At 32.0% G+C, this 15,405-nt stretch overlaps 1 protein-coding gene across 2 annotated transcripts in view; it reads right to left on the bottom strand.

Moving 5' to 3' along the window:
- Positions 1 to 15,405, bottom strand: part of LOC144845310 (centlein-like) — a 33,015-nt gene that overhangs the window by 2,213 nt on the left and 15,397 nt on the right. Inside the window, exons 13-31 of one of the 2 annotated variants that reach the window (XM_078702544.1) lie at positions 13,765 to 14,157; positions 13,505 to 13,624; positions 12,171 to 12,289; positions 11,923 to 12,048; positions 10,997 to 11,097; positions 10,722 to 10,807; positions 10,026 to 10,114; positions 9,584 to 9,755; positions 7,479 to 7,570; positions 7,283 to 7,400; positions 6,881 to 6,983; positions 6,332 to 6,442; positions 5,860 to 6,014; positions 3,676 to 3,807; positions 3,375 to 3,521; positions 2,892 to 2,989; positions 2,005 to 2,113; positions 1,180 to 1,335; positions 479 to 664 (exon numbers count right to left, since the gene is read on the bottom strand). In XM_078702544.1, coding sequence (XP_078558670.1) covers positions 479 to 664; positions 1,180 to 1,335; positions 2,005 to 2,113; positions 2,892 to 2,989; positions 3,375 to 3,521; positions 3,676 to 3,807; positions 5,860 to 6,014; positions 6,332 to 6,442; positions 6,881 to 6,983; positions 7,283 to 7,400; positions 7,479 to 7,570; positions 9,584 to 9,755; positions 10,026 to 10,114; positions 10,722 to 10,807; positions 10,997 to 11,097; positions 11,923 to 12,048; positions 12,171 to 12,289; positions 13,505 to 13,624; positions 13,765 to 14,157 — 2,613 coding nt within the window. The remainder of the gene's footprint in view (positions 1 to 478; positions 665 to 1,179; positions 1,336 to 2,004; positions 2,114 to 2,891; positions 2,990 to 3,374; positions 3,522 to 3,675; positions 3,808 to 5,859; positions 6,015 to 6,331; positions 6,443 to 6,880; positions 6,984 to 7,282; positions 7,401 to 7,478; positions 7,571 to 9,583; positions 9,756 to 10,025; positions 10,115 to 10,721; positions 10,808 to 10,996; positions 11,098 to 11,922; positions 12,049 to 12,170; positions 12,290 to 13,504; positions 13,625 to 13,764; positions 14,158 to 15,405) is intronic. The other variant, XM_078702545.1, reaches the window with a different exon arrangement.

Genomic DNA, 15,405 nt, shown 5'->3' with positions numbered 1-15,405 from the left:
CAAGGTTCTTAAAGAAGCTACTGGTATGAGTATAAACTTACCCCCAACACAAGCTTTAAGACCTTATTACCCCAAGGTTCTTAAAGAAGCTACTGATACGAGTATAGCTTACCTCCAACACAATTAAGCTTTAAGACCTTATTACCCCAAGGTTCTTAAAGAAGCTACTGATATGAGTATAGCTTACCTCCAACACAATTAAGCTTTAAGACCTTATTACCCCAAGGTTCTTAAAGAAGCTACTGGTATGAATATAAACTTACCCCCAATACAATTAAGCTTTAAGACCTTATTACCCCAAGGTTCTTAAAGAAGCTACTGGTATGAGTATAGCTTACCCCCAACACAAGCTTTAAGACCTTATTACCCAAGGTTCTTAAAGAAGCTACTGGTATGTGTATAGCTTACCCCCAACACAAGCTTTAAGACCTTATTACCCAAGGTTCTTAAAGAAGCTACTGATATGAGTATAGCTTACCTCCAACACTAGCTTTAACTGACTATGCTTCAACACTTCTTGTTGAATTTTCTTGTCAGCTGAAGCTATTACTTTCTCAATGTGTTCACTCATGCTTTGCAATTGATTTACAGCTGTAGCCTCAAGATCCACAACCATCTTGTCAGCTTCATTTTTCTCTGTAGTCTTTTTTCTCAATTCTGCTTTCTGTAGGGAATGAACAATTTTTAATAAACATTTTGACTTCAAAACAATTACATTTTAAATAACTAAATATAGAAAATAAAAAAAAGTTTGGCATTGGCTATGTTGGATTGTCATACATACATACATACAAATATACATACGTGCATGTGTGTGTGCGTGCGTGCGCACGTACATAATTTCCACATTGAATGCTGCAACCAATGGCATACTTCTAATAGGGAAGCAAATACTTAGTGACCCACAAGTCGTTTATTGGACCTACCTGGAAGCAAGTTTGACTGTGCCAATCAAAATTACATGGTGATTTAAATTCCCTTAATTTTGTTTTTCTAACCAACAATTATGGAACAATATCATAATGGTAAACACTCATGTTATAAAATCTAAATTTCGCAAAAATGTTGGAGATAAATAGGGTAGGTTTTCAATACGGAGATATGTACAGAAGTTTTTGTATTGTGCCGTCTATGTCAGAATTAAGCATAATATATAGATGTGGCAACATATGTACTTACAAATGTTTTTAGTTCATCTTGTAATTGCTGATTCACTACTTCATAGGTGTGTTTCTCTTTTGTTACTGTTGTCAGTCTTTTTCGTAATGAATTCACTTCTACTTTTCTTTTTTCACAAGCATCAGAAACATCCTGTAATTTGTCTTCCAAGTCTTTCTGTGGACAAGTGATAATGTAGATTATTATTATCCATTCTGATTACTGTAGTGCCGGATCAAGTACTTTAAAATAGGAGGGCCCTAAGGCCTAAAAATGAAATGAACCTACAGTCTCAGCTTTTGCATTATAAACTTTGAAATTTGGATCCGCCTATGCAGATAGCACAGGTACCTCCACTGTGGTTTATAAACAAAATACCTTTGATCTCACTGTGGAACTCCCATTAATAAGGGGTGGAGTCCATGGAATGAAGTCCTTGAAGAATTTTGTTGTTTTTTTTAACCCTTTTAAAACATTTGTTTTTATTTAGTCTTTATATAATTTATTTGTTTACCAGTAGCTGCAGGGCAAATAGATGTACTTTTGGGCCGCCTGTTGCCTACTCCATTGAACAAAGTTCTATTCTTCACCAGTGAATATTATCTTTGTACAAACGCATTAAGAATGTAAATAATAACAATTGCATACAATATAATGTTTTACATTAGATTACAACATTATGCAATTATAGATGGTAAATTTACTCTAATTGTGTGACAGCTTGTTTTTATTGAATCTTTATGAAAATATAGATATGGTTTGATGTTTGGTAAATTTGATCTAATTGGATTACCAGCCACAGTATAAACATCTATTATGCTCCAGAAGAAACTAAAGATTACTTACCAGATAGACATTGTCTGACTTGTCTTTATTGGTCGAGGCTTTCACTCTAGCTCTCAAATCTTCCATAAGTGACCTCTTTTGATTTAGATCACGTTCATTATGACTAATCCTAATATATTTCATAAAGTAAGAATACTTATATTGAATGAAAGAATTTTTGCCCTGCAACGTTGTTGACTGATCCACATTAAAAATCAACATGAGGTGCGCACTGTCTTTTTAACTGTTCTACTCCACTGGAGAACTAGATGGCAACAGTAGTACACAGTATGTGTTCGACATGTGCCAAGACCACACAGTTAATTAGTTGATTGAATGTGGAGTGACTATTCAATTTTAATATTTTTGTTTATCTTTTGAAAACCAAATTCATTGGTAGAAAAAAATGTGTGTGCCATGTAAAGTAAAATCCTTATACACTAAAAATGATATCTTAATTTAGAGGGAATATTAATTTTAAGATTTTTTAAACATAAAGCTTAAAGATGTATTGTCCCCCTGAAAAATAATTAAAAACATTTTTTTTTTGAATATGCCATTTTAATGTCACATAATAGTTATTGACTTCGACCAAAAATTGGATAAAAAAAAAATGTATTTACCTGAAAAAACTGAAATTTAAAGCAAAAAATGGTCAAATTGGCTGCCAGCCAATGGATTTTTGGTTGAATTTAACCATTTATCATGTTATTTTATAAGTGAAAACATTATTTTTTCCGTTTTTTTTCTATGGAAGTAATTCACTTTATTAAAACTACAAAATAACCTATTCAAAGTCTGATTTAATTAATCTTCATTTTTCATGTTTTTGGGGGACAATACATCTTTAATACACCTATTTTTAATTTACTAATGAATCAAATGCATCATGTAGCACTGTAACTTGCCTATCTTGAAGAGTCTTTATCTGCTGAGCCTGTGATTCAATCTCACTTTTAAGCGTTTTCACCACCACATTCCGTTGTGATAATTCAATAGACTGGTTCTGAATGTAAACAGTATTTCAAATTAATGTATGGAATAGTTGACCACCCAGGAAAATACAACAATTACACAATCTACATATTAATAATTTTAGATTTTAATATTAACATCATTATTGTAATTGTTTGTAACTACTGTGGAGTAGCTTTGCGTCATGGTGTTGAGTAATTAATCAGATGTCACCCTTCCTGTTGGCTAATTGAAAATCAAAAAGTTTAAGGGATGTGGAACTGATAGTGTAGCAGCCACAGAAAACCCCTTTAATGTCTGGAGCTCAGCATCTAGATTTCCTTGATTTGAACCCAGGACCCTGGAAGGCAAGCATCATAACCACCAAAAACTCCATTTCAGGCTTCTTAATTTAAGGATTGTGAACGCAATGATACCTTAGCACGTAATTCCAGTTCTTTCCAATCAGTGTCAGTATGCTTGGGTTGTTTTGTGCTGCTTGTTGGTCTTTTGCAGCACATTTCAACTTGCTGCCTGACAAGTTCTGCTTCATCATTGTTCTGCTCAACTTCTCTTGTCAACCTCTGGAGAAAAAAGAAAAAAAGATAGTATAAAATTGGTAACCCTTTCACGGTGTACTACTAAACAAATAGTAAATAAACAGTGGTTTGCATGCCACATTACTTGTGAAAAAATACTTTATGTTGTGTACTGTATATGTATAGTAGAAATACGTACTTTTATGGTTTCTTTGCTTATCTTCAACCTTTGATTGGATAGGCTCAAATCAGCTTGTAGTAGCTCACATTTTGCAGTCAACTGTTCCACAGATTGTTGAAGAATGCGCTTTGATCTTTTTGTTGCTATAACCTAAAAACACAAAATATAGTGTTATATACCAATCGCATGGAGTGAATAACAAACCATACTAACAGCTGTATTGCCTTTGTACTCTGCTATCTCTTCCTAAATCATGCGGTCAATCAATATCAATCAATAGTCATCCCGACTATCTCTAAAGTCCTTGAACGACTTGTTTTTAACCGTGTTTGGACTCATGTCTCGGCAGCTCTTACCCCTTTCCAACATGGCTTCGTGCCTAATAGATCATGCGAGACCAATCTTGCAAGCCTGATGGAAACTGCTTATAAAGCCGTCGAAGACAAGAAACAATGCGACACCATTTATACTGATTTTAGCAAAGCTTTCGATTCTGTTCCCCATAATCATCTACTTTTAAAATTAAAACATTTTGGCATTACTAGTAATTTACTTTCCTGGTTTTCTAGTTATGTTGACAACAGACAGCAACGAGTTGTCATTAACGGTATTTCATCTGATTTGCTTCCTGTTAAATCGGGAGTGCCCCAAGGATCTATATTAGGCCCTTTACTTTTTAATTTATACGTTAATGATATTCCTACCATCTTTATATCATCTTAAAATTTATAAAACAATTAGTTCCAGAGAGGATTCAAGTCTCCTTCAAGAGGACCTTCACCGATTGTGTGAATGGTCACAAAAGTGGGGATTGGAACTCAACCCTGGAAAGTGTAAAATTTTAAGTTTTACCCTCAAGAAATCTCCTATTTTTTAAAATTATACCATTACTGATAATTTCATTGAAAGAGTTCCTACACAAAAAGATCTTGGTGTTTATGTTGACTCTAAACTTAATTTTTCTGTTCATATTAATGAAACCGTTAAAAGGGCTAACCGTATGTTGGGACTCATGTGGAGAAATTGTAAGGATCTTCACCCCAAAACAAAAATTTCTCTTTATCAGATGCTAATTCGACCTTCTCTTGATTTCGGTTCTGTTATTTATAATTCAATTAGTGTGGTTCATGTCAATCGTATTGAAAGTTCCATTATCGTTTCATGCGGTTTGTCTCATATAAGCAAACTGAGCAAATTTATTCGGTTAAATGTTTTCACCTAAATTACGTCGAGCTTACCTTGATCTTAAGTTTCTATATAATTCCATTCATAGTAATTTTGATTGTAATTTTATTTCTTGTTTCTTTATCCATGTTCCTTCCCGTAGATTAAGATCTAAACTCACATTTCATGTTCCCTTTAGGAGGGTGAATGTCTGTCAAAATGGATTGTTTTGTAGACTAAGTAAATTATATAATTCTCTTTTAGTTATTGATGATGGCCTTGATATTTTTTCTGATTCATTGAATCAGTTTAAGAACAAAGTGTTAAGTATTTTATAATTTTCTAATGCTACCTTATTTTTGTTGGCATTGTTCATGTATTTGTATCCGTTTTGTGTTTACCCTCCTGTTATTGGCGAATTTATTTTGCTGTTGGTTGGGTTTGGAAATAAAAATTAAAAAAAAATACTCGCAAAGTATACCTTTTTAAAATTCCTCTATTGATGCTGTTTACATGAAACCTCTTATTATAGCTAATTTCTTTGAAACAGACAGACCTATCAATTCTATTTGCAATTCTCTTTACACATCACACATTCAGGCCTGAGATCAATTTACCAATTTCAGCTAGTAATTATTTTTTCCAAAATTTGTATAGTTAATTTCATGTAAAAAAGTTGTAGAAGGCCAATGTGTATTTTACTATAAAATTTACAAATAAGATCCCATTAAAATAAATCCAATACTATATAGTATGAAATATAATTTTTTTTTTATACTGACTTGCACTGCAAATTTTCTGGCTGTTTTACTTTATGATTTGATTTAGCTTTTTTGCTTATTTTGTTTTGTATCTCAATTGACTGATGCCCACAGCATTGTCATTTTTTCAGTAAATCGCCTTTGGATTTATATACCTTTCATACAAATACACACACATACAAATAAACACAAAAGTACAATTGCAAGAAATAATTGAGTAGGGTAAGTATGGCAAATACCAGTTTTAATTCTATTGTATATAATATGCAATCTTTACCTGTTGTTGAAGGGATGCAAGTCTGTTCTTCAAACTGCAGATATTTTGGTCTGTTAGCCCAGCCTTTCCACAGTATGTCTTCACAAGAATTTTCTGTAACTTGGGTAGTGGTAAATGTGGTGAAGTTGCTGTGTGTTGTCTCTCAACTTTAGGGGCTGAAAGTAATATATCAATATAGTCTACGACATAGCAACATAGAGGAATCTTCTGATTTCTTAAAGTGTATGATTGGATGTGCAGTGAAAGCAACAGCTACCATATTAGAGGTACCAATTTAATTTACAAATTCTGACAGAATCAATAGGTAAATAATTTTTCATAGTGACAAATAATTAAAAAGTTTTATTTAATTTTAAGTAAACTACTGTATGATTCATTTTCTCTGTCCTGTTTATCATTAAAAAAATCTTTCATTACTAGAAATGACTTTATTTAATCTTCACACAAAAAATAGGAATACAATTTGTCTTACATGAAGTAACAATGGTACTCAAACTGCTACCTTCACTGTCTGCCATTGATGCTATTCCATCATTCTTTTCAAGCAAAGATTCTTTTAAGAATCTAATTTCTGCTTCTTGAACTGCATATAAGGATAAAAGCTTTATTTATTCTGGCTTACAAGCTATAGAGCTTCATTTAGAAGCCCCAGACGTTTTTTGTCAAACAAATAAATGAAATAAAATTGACACTTATTTTACCCTGGAATTTTGAAAGCACTAATACATAGAAACAAATTTGCTTTAAACACACCTGAGTGTATCCCTGTCTTTTAATTGGTGAAGTAGGCATCACATGCCATTCAACAAGTGCCTAAGGTAATTGTGGGGTTTTACTGTACTATCTAATGGCTTCCATAGCATGTATTTGATTATTTTGAGGGCACACTTTATTTGCTCACTGCTGGATCCACAGATGTCAGTATTGTAACATATATTAAATATTAAAATATAATCGACAAGTTAATGTAGAGTTATCATACAAAACTAAAGAAATTTAATTATTCAAATGTATTGTATACCTCGTTCAGTCTGAGTTGCTACAGATATTTGGATTGTATGCTCTGCTTCTTTGCCTTTGTATGCCTTAGCCATCCGCCTTAGGTAGGTTTCAACAGAAATTAACTATATGAAAGGAAGAAAATGTGTTAATATGCTTAATTATAACAATTATACTTTATAATTTTTGCTACAGGTCACACTATTTCAAAGCATTGTTGTTGTCATTCTCTAATCCCTATCTAATACTAGTGAAGTTCACGTTTACCAATAATGTGCAATAATGTACACAATTATTATAGACATTTTTTATGATACTGCTCACTGGAGTACAAGACAAAATACAATTACAACCATTTGGCCAATTACTGTATTAAAGTGGCAAAAAGGTTTTACAGTAGGTTATGAACAATTTGTATGGTTACCTCTCGCGGTGACTTGGGTGATTTTACTAGACCTGACAGATTCCTCCTTGACAACTTGCTTGCTGACCGCATTATTTGCTGTCCTAAACTTTCTGGGTTACTGCTAACAACATCATCACTGAATAATAAAACAAACATATCATTGAGCCAAAAATAAATCACATAAAAACAACACATGATAGAGTTACTGTCTTACCTATCAGACTGCACATCTTCCCATTCGTTATCTTCAAATTCTGGAAAAACTTTCCTCATTTTTAAGATGGATTTATTCAAGAAAAGTTGATGCTGGAAGTAAAAAGATGTATGTTCAATCATTTACTTGTTTAAACATGACTTTAAATTAGGTTTGAACTATCTTTCTTGAAAATTTCCATAGCTTTTCCACAAAAAATGCAAACATTGTTATCATTTTGCAGACATTAACACTTATTTATTCATTCATATTTTACGTTTTCTATTTTCCAGGACCTTAAACACTAAATTGAATTTTCATAACTTTCCAAACCCGTACGAACCCCGATATCCAAAATAATTTGTATACATCTTTGCTCGTGTACGCAGCTCTGGTTATTTTATTTCCATCAAGGTTCACTAATATTAGAGTTGAAATTTAAATGATACTTTGAAAAAAATATTATTCAATTTTTTTTATCATCTAATAATTAGTGAATCTTGCGAAATATTCTCACCATTTAAGTCACAAAAAATAAATTATTTTAAAGATGTATTGTTCCCCAAAAAAATTAAAAATGAATATAAATAAAAAAAGACTTTAAATAGGCCATTTCACAGTTTTAATAAAGTTAATTACTTAACTGAATCCGTAAAAAAAAATAAAAAATGTTTTCACTTGTAAAAAGACAAAAACACATTGACTTCCAGTTTGACTATTTTTTTTTCAAGTCAAGTCTCATTTATTATCATTTGTTTTAGGAAAAAAACATAGAAATTATGTTTGCTCTGTTGGCGGAGCACAATATCCAACGGACACAACACGAACTCAAAAACAGAAACATTACAAACAAGTGTCTACATCAAGTTTAAGGCTCTAATAGATCCTGGAAAGAAACTGTTTGTAAATCGTGCCTTATTGGCCTTAATAGAACGAAATCGCCGACCGCTGCGCATCAACTGGAACATACTAGAGGCCGGATGAAATTGATCATCTTTGATAGCCACTGCCTTTTTCAGAAGACGATCCGAAAATATGTTCTCCAAAGGCAGTTGTGCAGATCCAATTATACGCGATGCGGTCTTGACTATTCTATTTAGGTCACGCTTTTCATTATCGGTAGCGCTACCGAACCATACCGTTAAAGAATACGTTATTACACTCTCTATAACTGACCTATAGAAGGACGACATTATTTCAGAGTTTATACCAAATGATTTAAGTCTACGTAGGAAGTAGATTCTTCTTTGGGCCTTTCTAATAATGTTACGTGTGTTAATATGCCACTTCAGATCATTTGAAATATAAATACCCAAGAATTTAAATTCTTCTACAAACTCAACTGATATACCATTAATAAATATTGGATATTTGACATTAAGTGATTTACGGAAGTCTACAACCATTTCTTTAGTCTTAGATACATTCAAGAACAGATTGTTACAACTCGTTTAACTTGTTTGCGATAATTAGACTCATCACTGTCATCATTGATTAGACCTACAATGGTAGTATCATCCGCAAATTTAGCGATATGACAGTTACTGTAGTAGGTAACACAGTCATAGGTAAATAAAGTAAAAAGAAAGGGCGACAGTACACAGCCCTGTGGTACACCTGTATTTATAATACGCTTATCTGATATAATGGTACCCACTTTAGTACGTTGGGGTCGATCAGTTAAAAAGTTTAACACCCAGTTACATATAGAAATATCGAAACCGATTTCAACCATCTTAGTGTGTAACTTATACGGTACAATCGTATTAAATGCTGAACTAAAATCTATATATAAAATCCTAGCATATCTTTTATCACGTTCGAGATGCTCTAAGATCCTATGCAAAGTGATCGATACAGCATCTTCGGTAGACCGGTTTGGTCTTTTGCTTTAAATTACAGTTTTTTCAGGTAATTTTTTTTCCCGGTCCCATATTTGGTCAAAGTAAATAACTATGACATTGTGAAATTAAAATGGAATATTCAACAAAAATAATTAAAACATTTTTTTCAGGGAGATATATATATATCTTTAACTGTTCAACTTTTACTGAAAGTATTTTCAATATAAAGATATACATACATTAATATTAAAAAAAATTATAATTGAGAATATAACACATTACCTGCTTAGGAGTTTTTATTGCCAAATGTTTGTCTGCCTTATACTGTTTCCATTTCTTATTCTTACGTTTAATCTTCCTTTTTAATTTGTGTATTTCTTGTTTATTGTGCTGTACCTCTGTCTCTTTGCTAAGAAAGTCTGTCTTTACAGTACACAAATCAGCTCTGGCAGATCTGAAATTTACATACAGGTATAACACCATTTATTAAGCAACAACCAACATATACGGTAATAATATAATAAAGAGCTTTATCATCCAACACACACACAAACCCACATATCATCATCAGGAAAAAGATCAGAGAGAAAATACAAAAAAAACCCCATTGTTCTAAAGCTCTATCTACACTATCAAACTAGTTTGACAAAAAAGTGTGATATGGTCAAATATGGTAGTGATATGACATCATCATGTCCACAAGTATGACGTGACAATTTGTTACCTTGCCTCTCTTTCTAGTTGTATTTGATCAGATGTAAGTTTCTTATTTTCATTTCTTTCTTGTTGAAGTTGTTGCTTTAATAGTTTATTCTGTAGAAAAAATATAATATCAACAATTTAGATAAGTGGAAGAAACCGCTATCATTTTATTCTGTAACTATATGCATAATATAAAATGAATTAGATGTGTGTCTTGATTTATTATTTATTTGCCTTTGAATTGCCTTGATGTTTTATATAATATAAGTAAAGATACCGATATATAGTCGAGTTGTGTTGAGTTAGACATGTTCTACTCTTTCCAGAACTTAAAAGAATTAAATCCAAATGAAACTTTGAATCACATCATGTGTGCGACCAATACCGATCAGTTACCATATAACGCTTGCAAAAACTGGTTCCTATAAAAACACTGCGAATTGCGTAACATGTGCGGCATGATAACCATGACTAGTTACAATCAGTTCCAATTCGGACATAGAGCTCGCACACCAGTCCCTTTCAGTTTGTTCCATTCATCAATTGCTCGAAAAGGTAGACATAAGCACTCTAGTGTTGTGATGCGCTGAGAAAAGTTGTGTTGTGATACATGTCGCCATCAGCCCACCTTAAAATGCATGTATGTAGCTTTAAAGTAATTTGGTCATTATACTATACAAAGCAATCTTTTATATAGTTTACCTTGGCAATACTTTACCTTTTTTAATTGGTCATCAAATTTGCGTTGTTCCTTTTGGAAAAGTTGCAAGTTTTTGTTTTCTTTTTCAAAGCATGCTTGTATCTCTATGAAAATTATTTGTTTGAATTTAGAATAATTATTAAATCCATTTTGTTGTGTTTGTTTTGTTTTTATATAATTCATTAAAAATGTATGAGAAGACACGGCTATTTTCTTCCATTGTCTACATAATAATTTGTAAAAGAATCATAGATGAAATTATAAATAAATATCCTTGGATGCATTATACTCACTTAGTCTTTCTTGTTCAAGACACCTGGTTAAATCAGCAATTGTACTCGCATCAGCTGCTGTCTGCACTTGAAGAGTATCAATTTCTTCATGTATATCAATTCTGAGTATAAAAATATAAATTTTACAAGCAATTAAGATAATATTTCCTATAAAATTATTTTTATCCTATTTTCCTATCAATAACATATTGTATTCTTCAGTTTTACACTATAAATGTAACTAAATTGTGAATCTCTATGGTCAGGTTTTATAATAAATAAAGGTTATTGACTGCATACTACAACAACTGATTATTTTGGATTTGAAAAAAACATCAGGCTGCAGCATTCAACATAGACTGTAAAGCTCTGTCTACACTATCAAATATATGACAAAAAATGTGATGTGATGGATACAATGATGTCATATTACTATCATATTTGGGGATATCACACTTTTTTTGTCAAAATAGTTTGATAGTGTAGACATACAATATGATCTTCTATCATGTAAGTGACAAGTTTTCCACTACTGACAAAGCCCAACTACAAGCAGCTAATCACAATTCACACACATTGGTGTGGGCATGACTGACCAATAGATTATTTTATGAGACTTAATCCAGCACTACGTCTGGGGTGCAGTGACTTTTTATTAAAACAAGTTATTTTAACACATGTAGGCTATTTATGCTCATTTGCTATGAAGGTGGTGGATGACAGAGGGCTGATTTGTTGTACAAAATCAGGACAACATATACATTCATTTAAAACTGGAAAACCTTTGCCTACAAATTTGTCTCAGTTCACCATATTCTATATTTACGTTTTTTTTTTTATTTTGTTGCCAGGGCATTTCGTATTAATTGTGAGCGCTGTGCTGGTAGTAAGCTGAGCTAGCAACACCTGTCTTTAAAAAAATACAAAAAGCAATAATAGTGTCTTGCCTTTCATTATTGAGTTGTGTATATTTTTCTTTGTAGTAAGTTAGGTCATTCCATACTGTATCACTGTTTTCTTGTTGAAGTTGCTTTGAACTTGTCCTCACATGTTTTCTAGAATTCAAAGTTTTCCTATAGTAACAAGAAGAGTTGAACAAAGTACAAGTAATAATAAGTCTCTAAAAAATGTGCTTTAAAAGCTTCTAGCCTTGATTACATTGGCAGATGTTCTCAGGGTAAATGATATTACTTACAATTCTTCTTCATCATAAGTACTAATTTGTTCTCTCAGAATAGCACAGTTTTCTTGCAAAATCTTCAAACGATCAAACCTCTTTTTATGCACTTTTCTCATTGTTTCTAGTTCTTCATTCTATAATAGGTAAAAAACATGAAATACACTGAAATATCTCAGTGGCAGATCAAAATGATTAAAAATGCCGCAGCTTAACTAAATATACTATAATAATAATAAGCTATATAAAAGGCAAAAACAAAAAGTTTGTCCTCTATGCACACCGTGGTACAACCTCTGATTGGTGTGAATTGCACTCAACATCAATCTTGCAAGGAAGATGGTCAATTGGTCTATATAAAAAGTTCGTAAACCAAATATTGATTAAATTATGACTTATTAAATATTTTAAAAATTACCTCTGGATCAAAAGGCTATGAAATATGAAATTTTCAGAGGGCATCATTAAGACTATAAAAGCAGGAACCAAGAAAAAACGGCAGCATTACCATTTAGAGAGGTGAGTCGATAGGGTAGGCACAATTTTTAAGTAAAAGAAAAGCCACGTGGTCGTAGATTACTTCAGTTAACTTCCATTTGTAATATTAAACATTTATAGGATGATTTATGTAGGCTATAGAACTACATTGTTATATCTTTTTTGTAAAATTTGTGTGGCTCTACGTTTATTCGTTTTCTTTCATTCTTAGCGTGCAAAATCGTACATCGGCTATGCCACCTGTATTGTAACAATGGGAATGCGAATTATTCGTAAAGTAAGTTGATCATTACTATAACCTTATGCTATGTTTTTATTCTAGGCATACTCTGGTATTCTTCATTATTCTACTAATCCGCCGAAAAATTACAGAATAATTACAATTACGGCTACCTTGATGCCTATCATAATTTGTTTACTCTGGATTTCCTAATTTGTAATCAAAAAGTATGTAATGCATTTTAATTTTACTTTGCAGTGCTTACATCAGTTTACATGAGGGATAATGTACCTACAAGTCCTATTGTATCATCGTATTCGGGATTGTCAACGTTGGACCACCCAAGTCTGCTTATTTCCAGTTTATTGATCAGTATAGTAATAGTATAGTAATTGTTATAAAACATTAAACGCCTTAACATTTTGTCCCCATATACTGTAGCTTATGTTAGTTTTCGATTTTTTTCTATCCAATCCAAGTAAACTTTTTAAGTGTTAATGTATATAAGCCCATGGAGTAATTTTTAAAATAAATGAGACATTCTCAATTATACTTAAAGGTCTGTCTACACTATCAAACTTTAATATAAAACTTTAAATATAATCAAAACACACACAAGCAATACAGCCATTACCTTCAGTTTCAAAAGTTTTCTGAGATCAGACATCTTTCTTTCATAGTTTTCTTCTAACACTTTTTTTTCCTTTCTTCTTAAGTCATGTCTTATTTGTTCATCCTGGACAGAAAACAATAACTTAAAACAATTAATACAGTCATTTAATATGAACAAACAGCTTTACAATCTGGCTCACAGTTTCTTTCATTACCATGATCGACTGCGCTTTGTATGTATAAATCTTATTAAATAAATACAAATCTAATTTATTACTTTACCATTGTAGTTCCTGCATCAAGTCCAGAATAACGTATATCATTTACACTAATTCCACTGAAGGTTTGACTCCTATATCTTGGTCTACTGGTTCTTTCAACTCTGTCGCCTGCTAATAATAATCTATGATGGTCAACTACCAATGGTTCTGGGTGAGAGTGAGGTGTTATTGGTATTTGTTCAGGTGTGAATGAGGCTTGCTGAGTGCCAGGTGCGGTTGAGCCCACCTGAGTGTCAGATGCTGTTGAGCCCACCTGAGTGCCAGTTGCGGTTGAGTCCACTTGAGTCTCAGCATTATTTGTTGATACAGCAGGTATCATTTCCTTCAACTTCTTTTCCATGAGCTTCTCATTTAATACTAATTTGTCATATTTCGATTTTACATCAATATACATCTGTGAAAGTGTGACAGAAATGTTATGACCATTTTTATGTGGTATAGTTTGTCTTAGGAATAGTGGCCATTGTTGTTTTATTGTTGTTGAAACTGTGTTATAATAATATAATAATAAAATCTTTATTTTGAAACAGAGGCTTGTTCACAACAAAATATGTTCTTACACGAGGTCTGTATGAAAGAAATACAACTACAGTATCACAACAATTATCAAACTGATAAACAAACAAGAAAATTTTAATTAACAAAAAAAGTATAAAAATGTATATTAATGGATTAATAGATTTAAAGTTAGTAGATAAAATTAAAACAGAAAAACTAACAATTATAAAACTCACTACAACAAAACAGGCTTAAATTAAGAAGGAATTAATCTTTTGAAATTGTTTCGGGAAAGAGCATTTTTTGTGTTTATATCAATTTCGTTCCAAATTTTGGCTTCACGGTAAGAAAAACTTTTCTTTTTATATTCTGTATTTGGCTTTACTAGACACAGGTCATTTTTAGATCTTGTATCATATGAGGATTTTCTTTGAGTAAATTTATTTTGATAGATAAGTCAGAGTTAAGTCATTTGTTATTTTATACATTAGACTTTTTCGTTTATTATTATTATTAGTTTATTCCATTTAAGTTCTTCAAGTGGCTCTGTAGCCGAATCATACTTTCTTTTTTTAGTGGTTATTTTTGCTGGCCCATTTTGAAGCACTTTTTACTGCATCTGCCGCACACGATGTTACAGTAGTCAAAATGGGTGGCTACTGTATAATTGTTTTATATAGCATTGACTGGAGATGCTTTGGCAACAAACAACCAGCTTTTTTAAGATGGAACAAACCTGGCAGAACTTTGTTTTTAATTCCATTTATATTAATAATTAAGTTTGTTAATTTTATATGAGAACTAATAAACATGAACTATGTCTTATTTACATTTAAGCTTAGTTTGTTGTTGCATAGCCAGTTATAAAGTTATATTTACAAGGTCACTGTTAATTTTGTTAACAATAGCCACGTTCACATAAGATTTTATCGTGCTTTCATATCGTGATATCTTTTGGATCTTTAGATATGTAGTAATACAAAGCAGTGTAATCAGCATACATACTCGGTTTTACATGTTTAACAACATTTGGAAGATGGTTTATATACAGTAAAAACAACACAGGGCCAAGGATAGATTCCTGAGTATCCAACAGACACTGTTACATGGTTCTGACAACAACAACATTTGTTATATGGTTACA

Source organism: Antedon bifida, chromosome 6 (assembly GCF_963402885.1).
Source record: "Antedon bifida chromosome 6, ecAntBifi1.1, whole genome shotgun sequence".
Classification (NCBI taxonomy): Eukaryota; Metazoa; Echinodermata; class Crinoidea; order Comatulida; family Antedonidae; genus Antedon; species Antedon bifida.
Note: the sequence above shows the minus strand (reverse complement) of the source record. Positions and strands in the feature narration are given on the sequence as shown.